General features: G+C 43.7%; 1 protein-coding gene across 1 annotated transcript in view; it reads left to right on the top strand.

Annotated features, from left to right (window-relative positions):
• LOC149461827 (NACHT, LRR and PYD domains-containing protein 12-like) overlaps positions 1-24,330 on the top strand; it is a 196,707-nt gene that overhangs the window by 153,953 nt on the left and 18,424 nt on the right. The window contains exons 8-9 of the mRNA XM_089677623.1: positions 4,602-4,772; positions 13,512-13,706. Coding sequence (XP_089533749.1) covers positions 4,602-4,772; positions 13,512-13,706 — 366 coding nt within the window. The remainder of the gene's footprint in view (positions 1-4,601; positions 4,773-13,511; positions 13,707-24,330) is intronic.

Genomic DNA, 24,330 nt, shown 5'->3' with positions numbered 1-24,330 from the left:
GTGTGCATGAAGCCTTATACACATGAAATTCAAGTGGGGGATGTAGTAGTTCAGTTGAGTATGTACTAGATGAACAATGATATAATGATTCTTAGAAAGTTTCAATGGCCTCATTGAGGCCATCTGGGATAAGTGTGTTCAGTCCACGTATCCAGGAAGTTTCTCATTTGCAGAATCTTGTAATTCTGTTGTATTTCTTGGAAACAGGGATTTGTTCCACAATCATTGCTGATGGTAAGTGCAGATCTTTGTTGTGATGTATCAAGAAATGCCTTGACACACTGTGCTTCTTATATCCCAGCCTGATGTTGGATCTGCTTGTTTACAAATATATAGGATGGACCTCCCGTGCTACCTGCCTGTGCACCAAAGAAAGGGGGAGCTGCTATAACCTGACTATATGCCTAGATAGAAATAGATGTATAATACAACAAAATGGTGTAGCGCTATCCCAAACATTCTGTAACTTCATCCACATATATAAATTATATTATACAGTGTAGCTCAATATAGGTGGAAACAAGTGAAAATATTAACTATAGAACTTTAAGAAACCAGAAAGAAATCAGAATAAAACCACAAACTGACCATGAAAAATGGTCAGTGAGATTAAAGTGTACAACAGAAATATGAAAAAAACGTCCCTAATATCATAAGGTGTATATGTGCTCCCAGATGTCTGAAAGTGACATCCAGTATTGCCTAGTAAAAACTGGTGAAAATAAATAGTGAGAACCAATTGAAGAGACTGCTGATCGAGGGAAAAGGTCAGTAATATAAATGCAAAAATAGTGAATGGTGCCAAGCCGTCCTAAATGCAGAAGGCTAACAGTGATAAAAGTGAACTCCCAGATGCCGAAAGAATGGCATCAACATATTGACCCTAATGCCTAAATGCATATATCAACATGCAATAACACTAACCATGAGACCAAAAGGGTCCTAAATATTCCCCTATATAATCATAGATGTGACACTGTGCAAAAGTGACCTTCATAGAAATATAATGGAACAAAAAACGTGCACCACTGAAATGCCCTCCGGTCCAATCAATCCCATACGTGGGAGACAAACATGAATGATATAGGCACCTTGTGACTAAGGTATGCAAATATAAACCCCAAAGACAATCAATTATACAAAAAATATAGTAACGATAATGACAAAGATCAAAAGAAAAGTCCATGTAAAGCACAAGTCCTAAAATGTGGAACATATGCAGATACCAACTTCTGATGCAGGTGGTTTCTGGAAATGAATCCGTCACCAGCTGGATTGCCCCCTCACCTCAACACATAGATCCCATAGGGCCAATGTGCTAGAAGAATGCAATGAAAAATGCTCCTTGTGGATGCCTCTGATCTTTACCCAGGTCTCAGAAATGATGGTGGTATCCACCTGTTCACCAATGAAACTCCTGTCTTTCGATCTCTCTTTAAACTCCTCCACTGTATGCAGCCATCTCATAGCAGCCATGGTCCAGTCCACTCCATGGATGAAGCAGAGGATCCTCAGAGTACGTATCTGACATTATCCAGTATATGTGATATATAACAGTTGGATGGGTCGGTATGAGCACATAGCTGGGCAGTGCTGGAGTCCATCAGAATTCTGGTGTTGTTCCATGGGACATTGTCTGTTCTGTAGTATCTCTGGCTGTGGTGCCCAAAATGATGGGTGATGAGATAAAGGGTGGCTTCTTGCACAATTCCTGTCCAAACACCCTTGGTAGTGGAGATGGACTTCTAGCACAGTGGAAGGGCGCAGGTGCCAGGAATCTGCAGCAGTGAACTGGAGCTCCTTGCGGCAGTGCTGTTCCTGATCCCTTTCACATGTGTGTTTGTCTGTGCTCACCTATGATACCTGAGTACATAGGTTATAAATTGGGATGAACAGTTGAAAAAGGTGTTAAAGGACCATTCAGTCCCACTGCTGGTGGCAATAGCACTGAGTTCTTTTGTCAAGTGACTGGCATGCCAGACACTTGGGCACTCCACATTAGACACATATCAATATCACATATCAATATACCTGTAGAGTATTAAAAATACATTATATAGGGAATAAAGGTATCTCCCCCACAATAAGGGCCTGTTTACTTCTCCAATAAAGTGTACCTATTCACCTCAGAAGGATGTCGCCACACAAGTGGCATCACAAGCTAGGCTAAATCCCTGGGGTTAAATAGGTTGAGCAAGCATTTCGAGAGCATCCCCAGCTGAAATTTTTTACTTATATTTTTCTATATATTTTTTTTACCTCTGCCTTTCTCTTCCCCTTTGCTCCTTGGTCTTAATGAGGATAGCCTTGATTGATTCTTACATAGAAGCTAGTATTGCCCTCTGTCAATCACTGAAGGTGAGTCAATGAGAAGAGAGAAAGGCGCAGCTGAGCTGCAGCTGTGTGTGTGAAAGTACATGCAGAGCAGTGGCTTGGGGGAGAGCCTGCTTAGGTGCCCCCATAGCAAACTTCTTTCTGCGGGGGCACTTGGCTGGGAGGGAGGGGCCATGAGCAGGGCTGCTCTGTGCAAAACCACTGCACAGAGTAGGAAAGTATAACATGTTTGTTATTTTAAAAAATATATATTAATCTATTTTTTTTTGCCAGTTGATTGTTAAACTTTGATGTAGTTATATCTGCCAGCTCTGTGTTGATTTGCTGGATTATATTGTTTGGTATGTCCTTTTTTGGAAGTAGAGAACAACATAAACTTTGAATAGGACTAATTTGCAGTGTGGTCTCTGCTAGTTGTGACAGTCTGTCCGCAATGACTTGTAGTTCCTAGATATTGTTTGTGCCTGTGTGTATGATCACTTGTTTGGGGTTTGTGGAATATGGACTATTAAAGCTGAAGTTTAGTTAACAGCAAAATTCTCTACATCTTTAGTTCCATTACTGGCCTGTAATGAAGTATGTCCCATGATGTGAAGGCTGCTGGATTATCAAGCAATCCTCACTACAAGGCTGCCCTGTCTTCTTCCTGTGCTAAAGAGGATCTAACAGGAACTGCCCTTCCTGCCCTTTTCTCCAAGTTCTTTCACTGATTTCCCTGCCTGTAACACAATCTGTGAATTGGAGAGAGCATCCTGTGACTGATCAGACTCTTCCCATTCATAGAATGTATTACAGGTAATGTAATCAATAAAATAACTTTTCTTAACCACTTGCCTACTGAGCACTTACAGTACACCCCCTTCCTTACCAGGCCAATTTTCAGCTTTCAGCGCTGTCACACTTTGATTGACAATTGCGCGGTCATGCAGGATTGTACCCATATGAAATTTGTATCATTTTTTTCTCACAAATAGAGCTTTATTTTGGTGGTATTTACTCCCCACTGGGCACTTTACTTTTTGTGCTATAAACAAAACAATTGCAAAAAATTTGAAAAAAAAAATGTCTTTGTTTTTATTATAAAATTTTTCAAACAAGTAATTTTTCTCCTTCACTGATGTGCGTTGATGAGGCAGCACTGATGGGCACTGATAGGCGGCACTGATGGGCACTGATAGGCGGCACTGATGGGCATTGATAGGCAGCACTGATGGGCACTGATAGGCAGCACTGATGGGCATTGATAGGCAGCACTGAAGGGCACTGATAGGCAGCACTAATGAGGTGGCACTGATAGGTGGCACTGATAGGCAGCACTAATGAGGTGGCACTGATAGGCAGCACTAATGAGGTGTCACGGGTAGGTGGCACTGATAGGCAGCACTGATGATGGGTACTGATAGAGAGCACTGATAGGTACAACTGACTGGCATCACTGCTGGGCACTGACTAGCGGCACTTCAAGGCATTGACTGGCGCAACTGCTGGACACTGACTGGTGTCACTGACTGGCAGCACTGCATTGATGGGCACAGGTGGGTGGAACTGGTGGGCACAGGTAGGTGGCACTGGTGGGCACAGGTAGGTGGCACTGGTAGGTGGCACTGCTGGGCATGGTTGGATGCACTGATGGGCACAGGTGGGTGCACTGATGAGCACTGGTGGGCGGAAATGGTGGGAGGCACTGCTGGGCACCAATCATCAGGGCACTGATTATCAGTGCCCTGATGATCAGTGCCGATCCCTGCTCTGACAACTGCCGGTTCTCGGCAGTACTTTCCTCGCGCTCTGACAGTGTGAGGAAAGTGCAGCCAAGAACTGGCAATTGCATTTCCCGGTGATCAGCGTGTCATTGGACATGGCTGATCACATGGTAAAAGGCTGCTGTTATTGGCCTTTTACCACATCATGTGATCAGCTGTGTCCGTAGGACACAGCGATCACGGAGATCACTGGGGGTGTGCCCCCGGGTGCGCGCAGGAGAGCGTGTTCTGGGAGGACGTCATATGACGCCCTCCCAGAACTGGCCGGCCGCAGTGTAGCTGTCATTTGGCTACCTGCGGTTGGCAAGTAGTTAATAGAAGAGAAGGCAGGAGGGAATATGTCTGCATCAGATCATCTTTATCTGAGACTACAGACCCAAAGCTGTTAACGCCCACAGCTCTGGAAGTTCAGCAGCAAGAAGAGGACAGGGCAGCCTTGCAGTGAAGATTTCTACACAATCCAATGGCCTGCATTTACATTGCACATTTATATTGTCTTTGCAGCCTCCAAAAATGTCGTTTAACTTCTTTGTGTTGTGAAGATCTCCACTCTGTTCTTATCACAAACCGATCTCTCAGAAAACTGGATTTATCGGGAAATCCATTGCAGGACTCAGGAATAAAACGTCTGTGTGAGGGACTCCAAGATCCAGGATGTACGCTGCAAGACCTAAGGTGAGAATTATATTACAATCTATACAATTTACAGGACTTTGGAGTGATGTTTGATGGTGAGGAACTCTGAAATGTGAGCTTTACAATGAAAGACCTAAAAAGTCATGCAATAATCTTCATAAATCTGGAGTAAACTGTAATATTTATTTCAGGTACTTATATATCGCTGTCAATTTACACAGCACTTTACATATATATTGTACATTCACATCAGTCCCTAACCCTCAAGGGGTGTACAATCTAAGGTCCCTAACTCCCATTCATACATACACATACTAGGGCCAATTTAGACAGGAGCCAATTCACCTACCAGCATGTCTTTGGTGTATGGGAGGAAACCGGTGAACCCAGAGGAAACCCACGCAAGCACAGGGAGAACATGCAAACTCCAGGCAGGTGGTGCCATGGTTGGGATTTGAACCAATGACCCTAGTGCTGTCAGGCAGAAGTGCTAACCATTTAGCCACTGTGCTGCCCTAATATGAGGGACTCAGAGTTGTGCTGTACCCTGAAGGACCTGAGATGAGAATTACAGTATATTGTAAATTATGCATTAAACTACAAGACCCTAGTATAAACCCCAGGGAACAGGCAAACATCCTTTAACCGCGTGCCTACAGGGCACTTATACCCCCTTCGTGCCCAGGCCAATTTCCAGATTTCAGTGCTATCACACTTTGAATGACAATTGCGCGGTCATGCAACACTGTACCCATATGACATTTTTATCATTTTTTTGTGACAGGTAGAGCTTTCTTTTGGTGGTATTTAATCACCTTGGGATTTTTTTATTTTTTCTTAAACAAACCAAAAACCGATGAAAATTTTGAAAAAAAAATGTTTTTTCTTAGTTTTTATTATAAAATATTGTAAATAAGTGATTTTCCTCCTTCACTGATGTGCGCTAATGAGGCTGCAGTGATAGGCTGCACTGATGGACACTGATAGGTGACACTGATGGGCACTGATGAGGAGGCACTGGTAGGTGTGCACTGATGGGCATTGACAGGCATCACTGATGGGCACTGAAAGGCAGCACTGATAGGCAGCACTGACTGGCACTGATAGGTGGCACTGACTGGCACTGATAGGCGGCACTGACTGGCACTGATAGGCAGTACTGATTGGAAGCACTGATAGGTGGCACTTACTGGCACTGATGGGTGACACTGAAAGGCAGCTCAGATGGGCACTGATATGTGGCATTGATGTGCACTAGTAGGTAATGATATGTGGCATTGATGTGGCACTGATGGGCACTGGCACGTGGCACTGTTCAGCACTGACAGCTGGTACTGATAGACACTGAGAGGTGGCACTTCTGGGGCCACACTGATCATCAGGGCACACTGATCATCACTGCCCTGATGATCAGTGTATATGTCCCCTCTGTGGAATGCCGATTACCGGCTCTCCTCTCCCCTCCTCTGTCAGCGTGACAGCTCAAGAGGAGAGAAATGCCGATAACCAGCATTTCCCTGTTTACTTGTGATCAGCTGTGGTTGGACACAGCTGATCACATGACTGAGCCGACATCTTCGGGTCTTTCCGTAGATCGGTGATCCGCTGTGTCCAAGGGACACAGTGCACAGCCGAACGCCGTGCTGCGCGCTCCCTGAGTCGCACATGCGCGGTGAGAATGGGAGGACGTCATATGACATCCTCCCAGAATGAGAGAACCACCTTGTGCCCGTCATTGGACTATATGGCGGGCGGGAGGTGGTTAATCAAGAAATGAACACTTGTTAAGACTGTTAGGGGATGGGCACTCTTATGATGGTCAGAGGAATGAGGACTCTTCTGATGGTCAGGGGAACAGGCACTATACTGCTACTTTGGGACAAATAGGCACACTTAAACTGGTTGGGGGAACAGGCACTCTTCTGATGGTTGGAGGGGAGGGGCAGACATCTGGTGGATAAAAATAATTATAGCCAGCAATATTGCCACCGCTGTTGCCTAGTGCGCATGCGCGGAATCGCAAAACGGCGCATGCGTGCCTTATTATATATAAAGACCCACATGAGACAGGGTTCTCTCCCTTTGAAAATGTGTTATTACACAAAACGCGTTAGGGAGACCCCCTTTTATCATGGATTATTGACTTTGATGTTACTCCATTTGTCAATTAAAAATACTACACTATTGGAGTTTTCTCTCTTCTGGGCTCATTTTTTGGTATCTTGAGCTCCCTTCCCCTGAAGGTGCTTTTAAAGTGGATTCACACTTGAATGTATGATCCCCCCCGATGGCTGAAATCCATACTGCAGGATATAGTTAACCTGATGTGTTCACACACTGCTGGAGAGAGGCAACCTGCCCTGGTTGGATGACATCTGGTGATGCACCCCCACCTGACTACTTCATCCACATGCAGAGTTCCTGTCCCCAGAGCACCTTGGAGTAGGTCTTATATACTCCAACGCACAAGAACTTGTGCTATCTGGTTAGTGCATTGTATGCTCATTCTTCACAGCCACGGGAGTCACGAAAGTTATACAGTTACTCATTGAACCACTATTGTCACACTGCACCTTATGAACTATACTTAAGACTTTACTTCAGTTGTGTATTAGCTTATCTGTTTATCTTTTTCACATTTTAGCACCGTATTTTTACTGTTTTATTGACATACTTTGGAGGATTTGAGTTTTTTCCTCTTCTATGCTGGCTGCTTCCTTTCTCTATATTACCCAGAGCTCATATGCTACTGTTTATATGAGAATAGACCGGACCACATTCCAGAGGGTTTCCAGAGGGTTTCCTGGATTCAAACCTTAAGAGGGGTTATCTCTTACATGCGCATATTGATTGTGCATCTGGTGAGTGCGCAGTCCTATATCATTTTGGATATCACCACGTTTATATTCATCATAAGAGATCCTCATGATCCTGTCAACACTGGGATATTGTAGACTGGGCACTCACGAATATTACTGAATAGTCACGACACAGTGACATATATAATTTATGTGTGGACTTTACACTTTGCACTTTAATGTGTTTTGCACCAAAGTGTGTTATTCATAATAATCTATGCACACAGGGACACTTGTTTTTATAGTATTTTTAGCATTTTATTAAATTTTATTTTATGTATTATTTATAATTTTACAGCGCTGCACCCACCTGCTTATTTTTTTTATCAGTTGTTGACTGAGTGTAGAAGATCTTGATTGTATGGATTTGGAAGATCTTGATTGTATAGATTTGGAAGATCTTGAGTGTCTAGTAGATGCAGAGTGATAAGACCTTGATTCATGGAGCTGTGCTATTCTCACTTCTGCCGTTGTCTTTGTTCGCACCACTAAATTGTCTCTTTCAAAATTGAGCTCCTCAAATCTCACTAATTCTTCCAATGACTCTTGAGTGTTGTACGGCTGTAACAGAGCAATATATGTAGCACACAGTCTTTGATAATTCTCAGAGGCAACATTCAATTGCTGGATAGCGCCCTCTAGTTGTAATGACTCATGAGATTGTTGGGGGAGGGCAGACATGCGTTTAACAGTATTAGACCATAAGTCATTAATATTACACAGCAATTCTTTATCAGTATTGAAATTCTCTTGCACTTTCCAAGATGGATATCTTAAGGGTTTTTCTCTTTTATCTAAGTCCTGCTCTGGATAAAGCTCTGATTGTGCTTGTGTATTAGTTTCCCCAGACTGTATATCACTTTCCTGAAACATCATGTTAGCAAGGAGAAGGGTTGATAGAACGTTTACAGAGAAATGTATAACTTCTTCTGTGGCTGAGTTCAGGTTTTAATGCAATAATTGCAGGAATATTTTCTTTTTCTTTCTTATATGTTCACAGACAAGAGTTGTGTTGTACTGTGTACACATGCAGAGCATAAACTTGCAGTTGCAAAACATTCACATCAATAATTTGTCCTGACACTGATGAGTGTTATGCTGGGATATACTTGGAGGCATGTACAGACTTGTGTAGAGGTGGCTGCACACTCTATAGCAGTTATATCCAGTATCCATGTAACATCTCACTGTGTATACTAGTTAGCAAGGATTCTTATAAAGCATTCCACTGTTCTTTCAACTGTTCTGTGTGTCCAATCTAAGCATTGATAGTGTGATCTCTGTAACTTACAGTTGTGATGAGATAGCGATAACTTCAACCTCAGTTGGGGTCCACAGTCATTGACTCAATCAGAATGATATTTTGCAGATCTTGTGAAGTTTTTTCCATAAACTGAGAGAATCTTACAACAATAAACATTTGATAGGTCAAAAGAACATGCTGTTTCTGCTTCTTGCCATGAGGCTGTTGCAATGCATCTCTGGGAAGGGGGGAGGGCTATCTATGCAACATTAGCTAATCTAAAAGAAAGGGGGGAGCAGAGACAAAACATTGAAAACATTTAAAGGTATATGACAGTCAACATGACAGTCATGTGAAACATGACAGTTACCTTTACAATCTGCACGCAATCTGCCAACATGCAGTGCAATTGCATACAGATTGACAATGAGCTTGACCGAGCATATAAAGACACTAGAATACAATACAATCTAATCTCTCCAAAGATATGAGCCCGCTTAAGTACACAGAAGTCACTTATTAATTTTAAGATTTAATATCCCGAAAGTGGGCAGTGCATAAAATATGTACAAGGTATAAAAAGTTACAGAAAATACAAATTACATATTGCTACAGGTCACATTTCAGCTACTCAAATCTGTACATTTATGTCACATGGGGTTTCACTCGAACTTTCACATTAGGTTCCATGACAATATCATGTTCAATAACCCAGGTGAGACCTAGCAGTCCTGAGAACTTCTCTCTATTCCTCTGTAAGAACTCCTTTACCTGCTGTGTTTGTGGCTTTGATAGGCAGTTGGAAACTAGGACTGAGTTCTCCCCTAACGGGGACTTAGAACAAACTTCAGCCAGGGAAACTCCTTGCTCACGGTCCTTCCAAGGATTTAGAAGATTTATATGGTATATCTTATAGGGCTTCCTCTTCCTAGGTTGGTGTATCTTAGTTAATCTCCCCAACCTTTTCTACCACATCAAAGGGCCCCTTCCACCTGGCAAGGAACTTACTTTCTACTGTAGGTATAAGCACAGCCACCCGATCCCCAACCTAGAACTGTCTAGGTTTGGCAGACCGGTTGTACACCTTTCTTTGTGCCTCCTGCAAATTTTGCATGTTCTCCTTGACGAGAGGCATCACCTTGGTGATCCTCTCCCTCATTTGAATTATATATTCTACAACTGTCTTTTGAGGAGAGGACTTGCTTTCCCACATTTTCTTCACTATTTTAAGAAGTTCCCGTGGTGTTCGCCCGTACACCAATTCAATCAGGGAAAATCCTGTGGATGCCTGGGGCACTTCTCTAATAGCAAGCATCAATGCTGGGAGTAGATAATCCCAGTATTTACCATCTTGTTGCACAACCCTTTTAAGCATTGACTTGAGAGTTTTATTGAACCGCTCTACCAGCCCATCTGCCTGTGGATGATAGACAGATGTGTGCAGCTGTTTGATTTGGTACAACTTGCACAGATCTGCCATTACCCGTACATAAATGAGGTGCCCTTCAGGAATCCTGTCCTTGAGAACATATTAAACGATTCTCTTTCTTTTGAAGTAGTCTGCCTTAGGGGAATGGTCTCTGGGTGCCTGGTGGCATAATCGAGTACCACAAGGATGTATTGGTGGCCCTGAGATGATTTCACAAAAGGGCCCACTAAATCCATTGCAATACACTCAAATGGTACCTCAATCATGGGCAATGGCACCAATAGGTTTCTCAAGTAGGGCACTGGCGCAGTCAGCTGGCAGGTGGGACATGAACTGCTGAAGCTTTTTTCAGCTTCAGGTACTTGTGACACTCCATTAACTATAAGAACCTGTTCCCAGGCATTTTTCAATGTGGGATCCCTCTTTTGGGCAGCATAAATTGCACCCATGACACCTCGAAATCAGGATGGGCAAGACTAGAGGAGCTCTCTTCCTCGTCTTTCTCGGATATAACCTGCAGAGGAGAGGCTTCCTATGTTTTCCCCAGCCACGACCTGCCCCTCAGGGGCCTCCTTAGCTGGTGGACCATCTGCCCCAGATGCAACTCTATCAGTGTCCTCTATCAGTGTCCTCTATAGTCTTGGTGTCCAGTTCCTTAAAGGGAACAAAGAAGTCTGACTGTCCCAGTAGTCCATGGCTCACATAGTTCACAAGTTCAACAAATAAATGGTAGGCTGTGGTGATTTTCACTGACACCAGTGGGTATTCCTTGGTGTATGCATACCACTCTCAGAGTTCTCGCTGCTGGACCCACCTCTCTAGCTACCCTGGTACCCACAAGTGTTACCATACTTTTGGAGTCCAACAGCGCTCTGGCGTGAAGCTGGTTCACCCAGAGGTCACATTCAAACCGCCCTGCAGTCAGGTCCAGGTGGGCAGCACAGACCTTCTGGGCATAAAAAGACATCCTCCGTAGAGCACTACACTCCATGGGCTCCTCCTGCAAGGGACAGTGGGCCTGGATATGACCCCGGGAGTGACACCACCAGCACAGCATGCCCTCATTCCTTCAGGCCAGAGCAGAGCTCTGGACTTGGGCTGGTCGCTCCTTGGCTCTCCTGAGTGCTGACTCCCTGGTTTATGGGTGGCTTGGCTCTCCTCACTGGTAAGGGTCCTCAAGATTTAGCAGGTCCCAATATATCCTCTGCCACACAGTATATCTCCATTTCCACTAGTTCATATGCTGTCTTGGGGTCCCCATGACTCACCCAGCGCTGAAGGTCGTTTGGCAGCAACCTCAGGTACCGGTCTAACATGACCCAATCCACCATCTGGGGACCAGTCAACATCTTGGGCTTCAGCCATTTCTTGACCAGCTGACTCAAGTCATGTATCTGAGCCCTTGGTGGACAGCCCAGGTGGTCCCTCCAGCGGTATACCCTTTGGGCTCGCATAGCAGTTCTCACTCTAAGGCAGGCCAAGATTTCTGCCTTCAGCTATTTGTAGTCCCTGGCATAAGCAAATGACAAATCAAAATAGGCCTTTTGGGGATCCCCCATGAGGAAAGGAGCAACAATATCAGCCTGCTGGTCTTGGGGCCATCCCTCTCTTTCTGCTGTTCTTTCAAAAGAAGCCATAAATGCCTCCACATCATCACTTGGCATCACATTTTGCAGGTAGTGGCTGGCCCTCATGGCGACCTGGTTGCTAGGGGCAACAACTGTTTGTTCCTGACCCTGTACGAGATGCAGCACTGCTTTCTCTAAAGCAGTCACATGTGCTTAAGTGATTTCTTGCTGGAGTGTGAACTGGGCGACCAGCAAGCGAGTAGTTTCTTGTTGCTGGGCCATTGTATCCTCATGGCGATGATTGGCCAGGGCTTTTATAATCTCTTCCATGTCACCTTCTGTGATTTTCAGAGCTTGTGCAGCCCTGACCCAGGACATGCAAACATGGCACTTTAAATGTTACTTCTGCTTACAAATGGCTTTTTGGAGGTCAAACCCCAAATATCGGGGAAATGTATCTGACATCCAGTACAAATTCCCGGTGTCCTGTACATACCACATACTCAGATGTGGTAAGATACCGCTCAGTAAATTGTCCCTGTTCGAAGTTCACAGTTGAATTTTCGATAGGTTCAAATATTCGACCGAGATCTGAAAAGGAGGGGGTGTTCGGCCGATCACTATTTGTTACAATCCCACTAACAGTTGAGCGTGCAATATTTAGTAGCCAGGAAATGTCACAGATGGACTTATTGCACATGTGACAACCTATCACAAGACCACGCTTTAATTCACTAAGCTCCTGAGAGCGACCCATTCTTTCACAAATGTTTGTAGAAGCCGTCTGCATGCCTAGGGGCTTGATTTTATACACCTGTGTCCATGGAGGGGATTGGAACACCTGAATCACATGATTTGGAGGGCCTGCCCAATACTTTTGACAATATAGTGTACGTACTCTATATGAAAATATTTGCTCATTTGTGATAATATTGTACTCATACTGTATGTGATATCTACTCATATGTCTATTTCCAGATATGTTCTCCATATTATTTTGGATGAAGCAGATCCTTTAGTATCTGTAAAATGTGTCAAAGATCTACCACTATTCACTGGTGACAACTGTTACATCTTGGATGAGCGTATGATACTCTCACTAATATAATAGCTGAGGAAAGGGTAGCATACTATATATGGATAATATCTGTAAGGTTAATGTACGTTATACCTCTGCACTGTATATGGGAGTATGTATTTAAGACACCAAGTTTTATATGTTATATAAAAAAGAGATTTTTATGAAAATATTGCTTTGAGTTTGTTGAGAATGTGCTTGACACCTAAAAAGTCCCTGAATGTTGATTTTTGCATTGGCTAACTACAATGCAATTCAAACTGCAATGGCAACAGTACATATTCAAACCCACCACTATAATTTTGTTTGATTCTAGATATATGGATTTCCTTGGCACTACACTCTTATCATAAGGGAATGCAGAACCAAAGAAATTTAGCTTTTATTATTATACTGATCCTCATATAAATTAATGTCTAAGGTCACTTAAAAGCCTTGTAAAACTCTGTCTAATAGGCAATTGTCAGTGATAAGCAACCTTGTTCCATGTCCACCACAGACTTCTGTTGGTCAGCTAATGGAGCAGCTTTTCTTGGTCAGGGGTTGGGCACACTTCTGCTAGAAAAGGAAAATGATGCTAATATTTTTTTTTCTCTCCCCAGAATTATTCATTGTTCTGGAACATTATTGTGCTGTCAGAGTCTCTACTTGGTTGTTTCTACAAATCGGACTCTGACCAGATTGGAGACAAGACTGTGTGCCACTCTACCCGATTTTAAAGTAGATCTTTGTGTGGAGCATTTACGACGACTGGGCTGCATTGTGGAGCAGATTTTGGATGATTTTCCTGGTCGGGGGTAACACACATTCTATACTTTATAGATAATAATGGAAAGTGTTGGTGATGATCATTGTATTATTTATAATGTTGAATTGTATAAAAAGAGATACAAGACACATGGACAATGGGCTCCACCGGTAATTCTCCACAATCCACTTTTTACACTCTGGGGATTTATACTGCTGGGCTCTTCTTTTCCCTATAAATAATAGAAGAGACAAACATATTGTCCCCCCTGTATATCTATATCTATGCTGCCCATCACTATAGGGCAGCCTTTCTCAACCAGGGTGCCTTGAGGTGTCTTCAGGGGTGCCTTGGCAAAATGTCTAAAAATTGCAGAAAAATTGTATTCAAGTCAGTGGGTGGAACAAGCCGGCCTTTTAGTTACACAAAGCCACAGGTTTGCATTGTGCACCTTCTATCTGCCAGCATCCTGACAACCAATGACATCATCAGTTGATAAGGAGGATGTCAGCTGCCTGCACAGCATCCTATTTTGACCCTCCCTCACCCCTCTCCATCAGTGCTGGGGTCACATTAGCTAAGTGATAGAGAAAAACTGAGGGAGAGGATAACCCATGGAATACTAGTCAGTACCAGGGTGCAAAAGTGTATTTGCTTTTGAAGAATAAATCACCTCTAATGTTGGGTGTCCTACATGTGTGGATGTTGCTGCGTTATATAAAACTATTAGAGTAGTTTTTCACATTTTAGAATGGGGTTCCCTTTTACAATTATGGACAGTCTTGAGGTATCACATTTTAGAATGGGGTACCTCAAGACTGTCCATAATTTTAAAGGGTGCCTCAAGACTGTCCATAGTTTTAAAGGGTGCCTCGGGACTGTCCATAATTTTAAAGGGTGCCTCGGGACTGTCCATAATTTTAAAGGGTGCCTCGGGACTGTCCATAATTTTAAAGGGTGCCTTGACTGAAAAAGGTTGAGAAACACTGCGCTACCATACAGTCCACCATCTGATGGACCAGACCATGCTGATATCATATTTATATCCTCCAGTCCTTGAAGAGTGGGAGCTTCTTAAATACCAGATACTGGGCTGCTCTGATAGGTAGGAGACTCTTACAGGAGAAAGTCAGAACATTGGGGGGAGGGAGGGGGGAACTGTGTCCTACTTACCTGTCCATAGTCCTAAACTAGTGAGTTGTTAAGGTACTGAACCTAATCTCCTAGATTGTAAGCTCCAAAGAGCAGGGCCCTCGAACCCCTAGAGTTTTGTTTTGTTACTGTATTGTCTCATGTACTGTCCCCACTAAAATGTACAGTGCTGAGCATACCTTTTAGTGCTATATAAATAATGTATAATAATAATAATAATAATTACTTCATAAAATATCCATTACTGAGTAGATTAAATAAGTCATTCATCAGAGGTTGGGAATTGGATCATCTCCCAGGATCCTGCAGGGGAAATATAATCACATTGACTTTCTATAGATTTGGTAATGGAGGACAGAGAACTACACATGTGAGAGAGCAGTAACTTATCAGCCCTCCATAGGAAGAAGGGAAGGAGGGGGCATTTCAATGGCAAATAGTCCTCATTTCATACCAGGACTCATGTTGTTAGGATGGGCCTTTGTTAAAGGGTTAGTTCACCTTTACCTAAAAACATCCTATGTAGGTAAGGGGTGCCTATAGATAAAAAAACAACTGTGCAGCTTTGAGTAAAGTTGGATAATGCCCTTTAGGTGTGGGCCATTTAAGTACCTCATGAATATAAACAGAAGAATATTCCTGCACTTAGTGCATAAAGTGAACATCTAATAGCTGCACACAAAAAAATCAGAAAACAAGATAGGAAAAATATTACTTAAAAATAGTTGGGATGAGTAATATTTTTATCACTTAAAAACATTATTTTGTGTCATGAAATCAGTATACATGTAAACAACATCAAAGAGAACAAATATATTCAATAAAGTCTGACAAAGTGAATAATAAAGTTTGAATCTATTATAAATAATCACAACCACCTGTAGCTGTGAGTGGAGCTTACTGCCTGTGATGTCATCACACGCACCCGTGGAAGTTCCAGCAGCGCCATCTTTGATTTATACTGTTTCTGTGATTTTTCCCATCCTTTTCATCATGCGTGCAAGAACATAATTAGAGATGAGCGAATCAAACCAGGCGAACCGGAATTCGAGTCGAATTTCAGGAAATATTCGATTCGCGTCGAAACCGAAATTTTGCCTACTTCGGGTGCGCGAATCGAACATTTCCCGATCAGCCGGCAAAAGTGTCCCTGCAGTGAGCTCCGCTATTTCTGACAGTTCTCTGACAGAAGGAACACATGTTTAGCGGTTGAAACATTGTATCTATTAGTTTACATTTAGGATACAGATGTTTCAACCGCTGTACATGTGAAGAAGCTGTGAGAGAACTGTCAGAAATAGAGGAACTCTGCACATACACTTTTTGCCGGCATGGAATTATTCTTCTTTTCATCCTACTTCTTCTTCTTCTTCTTCTTCATCCTCATCCTCTTCTTCTGAGGATGAGGATGAGGATGAAGAAGAAGAACTAGGATGAAAATAAGAATAATTCCAAGCCGGCAAAAAGTGTATGTGCAGAGTTCCTCTATTCTGCAGATACACTTAGAGGAGCTCTGCAGATACACTTAGAGGAGCTCTGCACATACACTTTTTGCCTGTTTGGAATTAATCTTATTTTCATCCTACTTCTTCTTCTTCTTCTTCTTCTTTATCCTCATCCTCAGAAGAAGAAGAAGAGGATGAAGAAGAAGAAGAAGAAGAAGAAGAAGTAGGATGAAAATAAGAATAATTGCAAGCCGGCAAAAAGTGTATGTGCAGAGTTCCTCTATTCTGCAGATACACTTAGAGGAGCTCTGCAGATACACTTAGAGGAGCTCTGCAGATACACTTAGAGGAGCTCTGCACATACACTTTTTTCCGGCTTGGAATTAATCTTATTTTCATCCTACTTCTTCTTCTTCTTCCTCATCCTCAGAAGAAGAAGAAGAGGATGAGGATGAGGATGAAGAAGAAGAAGTAGGATGAAAATAAGAATAATTCCAAGCCGGAAAAAAGTGTATGTGCAGAGCTCCTCTAAGTGTATCTGCAGAGCTCCTCTAAGTGTATCTGCAGAATAGAGGAACTCTGCACATACACTTTTTGCCGGAAACCGCTGTATGGAGGGAATGTCCCAGAACTGTCATAAATAGACTATTTCTGACAGTTCTGGGACATTCACTCCATACAGCTGTTTCAACCGCTGTATGGAGGGAATGTCATGGAACTGTCAGAAATAGACTATTAATGACAGTTCTGGGACTGTCCTTCCATGCAGCGGTTGAAACGTTGTATCTATTTGTTTCCATAAATGGATCCATTTATGGAAACAAATACATACAATGTTTCAACCGCTGTATGGAAGGACAGTCCCAGAACTGTCATTAATAGTCTATTTCTGACAGTTCTATGACATTCCCTCCATACAGCGGTTGAAACAGCTGTATGGAGTGAATGTCCCAGAACTGTCAGAAATAGACTGAAACTGTCACAGAACTGTCCTTCTTCTCATCCTTCTCCTTCTTCTCATCCTTCTTCTCATCCTTCTTCTCATCCTTCTCCTTCTTCTCATCCTTCTCCTTCTTCTCATCCTTCTCCTTCTTCTCATCCTTCTCCTTCTCCTCATCCTTCTCCTTCTCCTTCTTCTCATCCTTCTCCTTCTCCTTCTTCTCATCCTTCTTCTCATCCTTCTCCTTCTCCATCTTCTCATCCTTCTCCTTCTTCTCATCCTTCTCCTTCTCCTTCTTCTCATCCTTCTCCTTCTCCTTCTTCTCATCCTTCTCCTTCTTCTCATCCTTCTCCTTCTCCTTCTTCTCATCCTTCTCCTTCTTCTCATCCTTCTCCTCCTCCTTCTCCTTCTCCTTCTTCTCATCCTTCTCCTTCTTCTCATCCTTCTCCTTCTCCTTCTTCTCATCCTTCTCCTCATCCTTCTGCTTCTCCTTCTTCTCATCCTTCTCCTTCTTCTCATCCTTCTCCTTCTTCTCATCCTTCTCCTTCTCCTTCTTCTCATCCTTCTCCTTCTCCTTCTTCTCATCCTTCTCCTTCTCCATCTTCTCATCCTTCTCCTTCTTCTCATCCTTCTCCTTCTCCTTCTCATCCTTCTCCTTCTTCTCATCCTTCTCCTTCTCCTTCTTCTCATCCTTCTTCTTCTCATCCTTCTCCTTCTCCTTCTTCTCATCCTTCTCCTTCTTCTCATCCTTCTCCTTCTTCTCATCCTTCTCCTTCTCCTCATCCTTCTCCTTCTCCTTCTTCTCATCCTTCTCCTTCTTCTCATCCTTCTCCTTCTCCTTCTTCTCATCCTTCTCCTTCTTCTCATCCTTCTCCTTCTTCTCATCCTTCTCCTTCTCCTTCTTCTCATCCTCCTCCTTCTCCTTCTTCTCATCCTTCTCCTTCTTCTCATCCTTCTCCTTCTTCTCATCCTTCTTCTTCTCATCCTTCTCCTTCTTCTCATCCTTCTTCTTCTCATCCTTCTCCTTCTCCTTCTTCTCATCCTTCTCCTTCTTCTCATCCTTCTCCTTCTCCTTCTTCTCATCCTTCTCCTTCTCCTTCTTCTCATCCTTCTTCTTCTCATCCTTCTCCTTCTCCTTCTTCTCCTTCTTCTCATCCTTCTCCTTCTCCTCATCCTTCTCCTTCTCCTTCTTCTCATCCTTCTCCTTCTTCTCATCCTTCTCCTTCTTCTCATCCTTCTCCTTCTTCTCATCCTTCTCCTTCTCCTTCTTCTCATCCTTCTCCTTCTTCTCATCCTTCTCCTTCTTCTCATCCTTCTCCTTCTCCTTCTTCTCATCCTTCTTCTTCTCATCCTTCTCCTTCTTCTCATCCTTCTCCTTCTTCTCATCCTTCTCCTTCTCCTTCTTCTCATCCTTCTCCTTCTTCTCATCCTTCTCCTTCTCCTTCTTCTCATCCTTCTCCTTCTCCTTCTTCTCATCCTTCTCCTTCTTCTCATCCTTCTCCTTCTCCTTCTTCTCATCCTTCTCCTTCTTCTCATCCTTCTTCTTCTCATCCTTCTCCTTCTCCTTCTTCTCATCCTTCTTCTTCTCATCCTTCTCCTTCTCCTTCTTCTCATCCTTCTCCTTCTTCTCATCCTTCTCCTTCTTCTCATCCTTCTCCTTCTTCTCATCCTTCTCCTTCTCCTTCTTCTCATCCTTCTCCTTCTTCTCATCCTTCTCCTTCTTCTCATCCTTCTCCTTCTTCTCATCCTTCTCCTTCTTCTCATCCTTCTCCTTCTCCTTCTTCTCATCCTTCTCCTTCTCCTTCTTCTCATCCTTCTCCTTCTCCTTCTCCTCATCCTTCTCCTTCTCCTTCTTCTCATCCTTCTCCTTCTTCTCATCCTTCTCCTTCTTCTCATCCTTCTCCTTCTCCTTCTCCTTCTTCTCATCCTTCTCCTTCTTCTCATCCTTCTCCTTCTTCTCATCCTTCTCCTTCTCCTTCTTCTCATCCTTCTCCTTCTCCTTCTTCTCATCCTTCTCCTTCTTCTCATCCTTCTCCTTCTCCTTCTTCTCATCCTTCTTCTTCTCATCCTTCTCCTTCTTCTCATCCTTCTTCTTCTCATCCTTCTCCTTCTCCTTCTTCTCATCCTTCTCCTTCTTCTCATCCTTCTCCTTCTCCTTCTTCTCATCCTTCTCCTTCTCCTTCTTCTCATCCTTCTTCTTCTCATCCTTCTCCTTCTCCTTCTTCTCCTTCTTCTCATCCTTCTCCTTCTCCTCATCCTTCTCCTTCTCCTTCTTCTCATCCTTCTCCTTCTTCTCATCCTTCTCCTTCTTCTCATCCTTCTCCTTCTTCTCATCCTTCTCCTTCTCCTTCTTCTCATCCTTCTCCTTCTCCTTCTTCTCATCCTTCTCCTTCTTCTCATCCTTCTCCTTCTCCTTCTTCTCATCCTTCTTCTTCTCATCCTTCTCCTTCTCCTTCTTCTCATCCTTCTCCTTCTTCTCATCCTTCTCCTTCTCCTTCTTCTCATCCTTCTCCTTCTTCTCATCCTTCTCCTTCTCCTTCTTCTCATCCTTCTCCTTCTCCTTCTTCTCATCCTTCTCCTTCTTCTCATCCTTCTCCTTCTCCTTCTTCTCATCCTTCTCCTTCTTCTCATCCTTCTTCTTCTCATCCTTCTCCTTCTCCTTCTTCTCATCCTTCTTCTTCTCATCCTTCTCCTTCTCCTTCTTCTCATCCTTCTCCTTCTTCTCATCCTTCTCCTTCTTCTCATCCTTCTCCTTCTTCTCATCCTTCTCCTTCTCCTTCTTCTCATCCTTCTCCTTCTTCTCATCCTTCTCCTTCTCCTTCTTCTCATCCTTCTCCTTCTCCTTCTTCTCATCCTTCTCCTTCTTCTCATCCTTCTCCTTCTCCTTCTTCTCATCCTTCTCCTTCTCCTTCTTCTCATCCTTCTCCTTCTCCTTCTCCTCATCCTTCTCCTTCTCCTTCTTCTCATCCTTCTCCTTCTTCTCATCCTTCTCCTTCTCCTTCTTCTCATCCTTCTCCTTCTCCTTCTCCTTCTTCTCATCCTTCTCCTTCTCCTTCCTCATCTCCAAGGGCATTTAAATTAAAGGTACAGTGTTCTGCACTAATTTAAAGGCTCTCTGAAGCCTAGAAACCCTTTTTATAAGTCATCTTCGTAGCGGAGAAATTCGCATCGAATCGAATTTCATACTGGAATTCGCCGAATCAGCCGAATCAAATTTTTCATTTCTTCGCTCATCTCTAAACATAATATACGTTGTTTCTTTTTTTTACTGGTCGCACTATGAGATTTTGTTCTTCCTCTCCTTTGAACCCTAAACTGGATGCCTATGAGGAGCCGTACAGGAAGCATTACTGTGGAGTCATAGAGTTATATGCGATCTCAATGATTGGAGGTGCATCTCATGGTGTATGGCTGTACGTCAGCTGAGCTCTTATTATCTCATTTGTTTGGAATCCTATCAATCTGGTAAGAAGTGTGTGAATACTGGTGGCATGGATATCCTTAGAACACTACTTCCTTCTGAGATTTACAGGTGGTTGTGATTATTCAAAATAGATTCAAACATTGCACAAAAAAACTTTATTAGACTTTGTTGAATATAATGTGTTTTTTTATATTTGTGTATATTGATTTCATGACAAAAATTAACTTATTTTTGAGTAATATGTACCTCATGAAGCCTAATGGAAAAACTCCTACACATGACATCATCCCATCATGCTTTGCTGCTAGGAAATTGCTAAGATACTCCCAGCTGTTCTGCTCACCTCCGCCATAACAGGAGCGAGCTGTCAAATCCCTACTCATTTGTGTGGTCCATTATCTTCTATTGCAGCATTGCCAAGCTCAGAGCTGCTGTTACAGGGGAGTGGGAGTGCATACATGGGGATCTGTATCAGTTGGGAGTGTCCAGCCAACATCCCAGAAACAAGGCAGGATGGGATGATGTCATCTGTGGGAGTTTTTCAGCCAGGCTTCGTGAGGTACATAAATGGTCTACAACTATAAGAAGGACATTATTTACTCAGAGCTGCACAGTTTCACACCTCCCAATTGTCCCTGATTCCAAAGGACTGTCGCTCATTTGGAACAAAGTCCCTCTGTTCCTCCTTCCTCCTAATTTGTCCCTCATTTTGGTCTGATCTGTATAGTTGTATATAGAATGCACTATTTATCTATCAAAAAGTGTTTCTCAGTGCTAAACCTTTCATCCAAATTTAAATTGCATTTGTAAACTTCAAAGGCCAGTATAAAGGAATAGTAGTTGTAAAAAAAGCACTTGTGGGTTTAACAAATTTTTCTGTATAATTCTCCTTTCAGGGGGCATGGCAGGGGGTGTGTCGTATGCCTACATACATTTGCTAATAGGTGTACCTCGTTCCCACCTCAAAACGTTGGGAGGTTTGCAGTTTGCTTTTATCTGCAATTCTCTCTTACCTGCATAGGCATTTTTTGGAAAAAGTGAAGTACTGTATATCCTTTGTTGGCAATGACAGAGGTCAAACGTATCCTGTAAGTCTTCACAAGGTTGGCACACACTGTTGCTGGTATGTTGGCCCATCCTCCATGCAGATCTCCTCTAGAGCAGTGATGTTTTGGAGCTGTAGCTGGGCAACACGGACTTTCAACTCCCTCCAAAGGTTTTCTATGGGGTTAAGATCTGGAGACTGGCTAGGCCACTCCAGGACCTTGAAATGCTGCTTTTGAAGCCACTCCTTCGTTGCCCGGGCGGTATGTTTGGGATCATTGTCATGTTGGAAGACCCAGCCACGTTTCATCTTCAATGCGCTTTCAGATGGAAGGAGGTTTGCACTCAAAATCTCACGATACATGGCCCCATTCATTCTGTCCTGTACATGGATCAGTCGTCCTGGTCCCTTTGCGGAGAAACAGCCCCAAAGCATGATGTTGCCACCCCCATGCTTCACAGTAGGTATGGTGTTCTTTGGATGCAACTCAGCATTCTCTCTCCTCCAAACACGACGAGATGTGTTTCTACCAAACAGTTCTATTTTGGTTTCATCTGACCATATGACATTCTCCCAATCCTCTTCTGGATCATCCAAATGCTCTCTAGCAAACTTCAGACGGGCCCAGACATGTACTGGCTTAAGCAGGGGGACACGTCTGGCACTGCAGGATCTGAGTCCCTGGCGGCATAGTGTGTTACTGATGGTAGCCTTTGTTACGTTGGTCCCAGCTCTCTGCAGGTCATTCACTAGGTCCCCCTGTGTGGTCCTGAGATTTTTGCTCACCGTTCTTGTGATCATTTTGACCCCACGGAGTGAGATCTTGTGTGGAGCCCCAGATCGAGGGCGATTATCAGCGGTCTTGTATGTCTTCCATTTTCCAATTTTTTGTTCCCACCGTTGATTTGTTCACACCAAGCTGCTTGCCTATTGCAGATTCAGTCTTCCCAGCCTGGTGCAGGTCTACAATTTTGTTTCTGGTGTCCTTCGACAGCTCTTTGGTCTTCACCATAGTGGAGTTTGGAGTGTGACTGTTTGAGGTTGTGGGCAGGTGTCTTTTATACTGATAACAAGTTCAAACAGGTGCCATTGATACAGGTAATGAGTGCAGGACAGAGGAGCCTCTTAAAGAAGAAGGTACAGGTCTGTGAGAGCCAGAAATCTTGCTTGTTTGTAGGTGACCAAATACTTATTTTCCACCATAATTTGCAAATAAATTCTTTCCAAATCAGCCAATGTGATTGTCTGGATTTGTTTTCTCATTTTGTCTCTCATAGTTGAGGTCTACCTATGATGCCAATTACAGGCCTCTCTCATCTTTGTAAGTGGGAGAACTTGTACAATTGGTGGCGGACTAAATACATTTTTGCCCCACTGTAACCCTTTAAGACCAGATGACCACTGCTGTGCCAAACTTCACCTTTGGCAGTCACCTCTGGTGGATACTTTATATGGACATGATGCTTGCTCTGCTCCCCAAGGAACCTAAACCAGCAGATGATCCAGAGGAAGGCATCCTTATTGTTACTTCTAGAGATGAGCGAATTATTCAAAAATTTGGTTCGGCTGATTCGCCGAATTCGCCGAAAAAATTCGCTTCGATCCGAATATATTCGCTGCGAATTTAACTTATAAAAAGGGTGTTTCTAGGCTTCAGAGAGCCTTTATATTAGTGCAGAACACTGTACCTTTAATTTAAATGCCCTTGGAGTCTGCTGGGGAAGAGAAATAATACTGTCAGTCAGTATGACATGCAGATGAGTGCCGTCGATCTTAGAATCACCGCACACTTCACTCATTTGGGCAGTCACGGGGCCAAAACCAGAGTATGGAGCCACAGTGTGGCGGTGGAGGCAGCAGCAATGGGAGGCCATACAGCACCCTATGACAAAATGGAACCCACCAGCAGTGTGAGGAGACCTGAAAGTGGCACATGGCAGAGTGTGGCGATGGAGACAGCAGCAATGGGAGGCCGTACAGGGACCCATGACACACTCTGGACCTGGCAGCAGCATGAGGAGGCGGTACAGGGGCCCATGACAGATTACAGGCCTGGCAGCAGCATGAGGAGTCGGTACGGGGGCCCATGGCAGATTACGGGCCTGGCAGCAGCATGAGGAGGCGGAACAGGGGCCCATGGCCCACAGTGTCTGAGGATGGACGTTGGCGCAGAAAGGCAGAGACCAACTGACTACATAGGTGGTTTTTATAGTACGTTATTTTGGCCTCCCTCTCAGCAGGTGTGAAAAAGGCCACCATTTTTGAACGGTAGCGAGGGTCCAACAAGGTGGACAGCCAAAAGTCATCCCTCTGTCTGATGGTTATTATTCGGCTGTCGCTACGCAAGCAACCGAGCATGCTATGGGCCATTTGTGCCAAGGAATGCGAGGGACTCCCTGCCTCCATCTCCACAGCATACTGCCACGGTGCGTCTGGGTCCTCTGTCTCCTCCTCCTCCTCTGCCAGATGCTCCTGCTCCTCCACTCCTGTCCGCTGAGTGGAAAAACCACCCATTTCACTCAATAATTCCTGAGCACAAATGTCCTCCTCTACCTCCTTCTCTTCTTCCTGTCCTGCCCCCACAGGGGTCATGTGGTGTTGAGATCTGTGCGCCACGTCTACCGCAGCCTGACCAGCCATTGTTAACAGCATTTGTTCCAGGACGTG

This window comes from Staurois parvus, unplaced genomic scaffold, assembly GCF_062004578.1.
Source record: "Staurois parvus isolate SC_StPar_1 unplaced genomic scaffold, SC_StPar_1.0 ptg000191l, whole genome shotgun sequence".
NCBI lineage: Eukaryota > Metazoa > Chordata > Amphibia > Anura > Ranidae > Staurois > Staurois parvus.
Note: the sequence above shows the minus strand (reverse complement) of the source record. Positions and strands in the feature narration are given on the sequence as shown.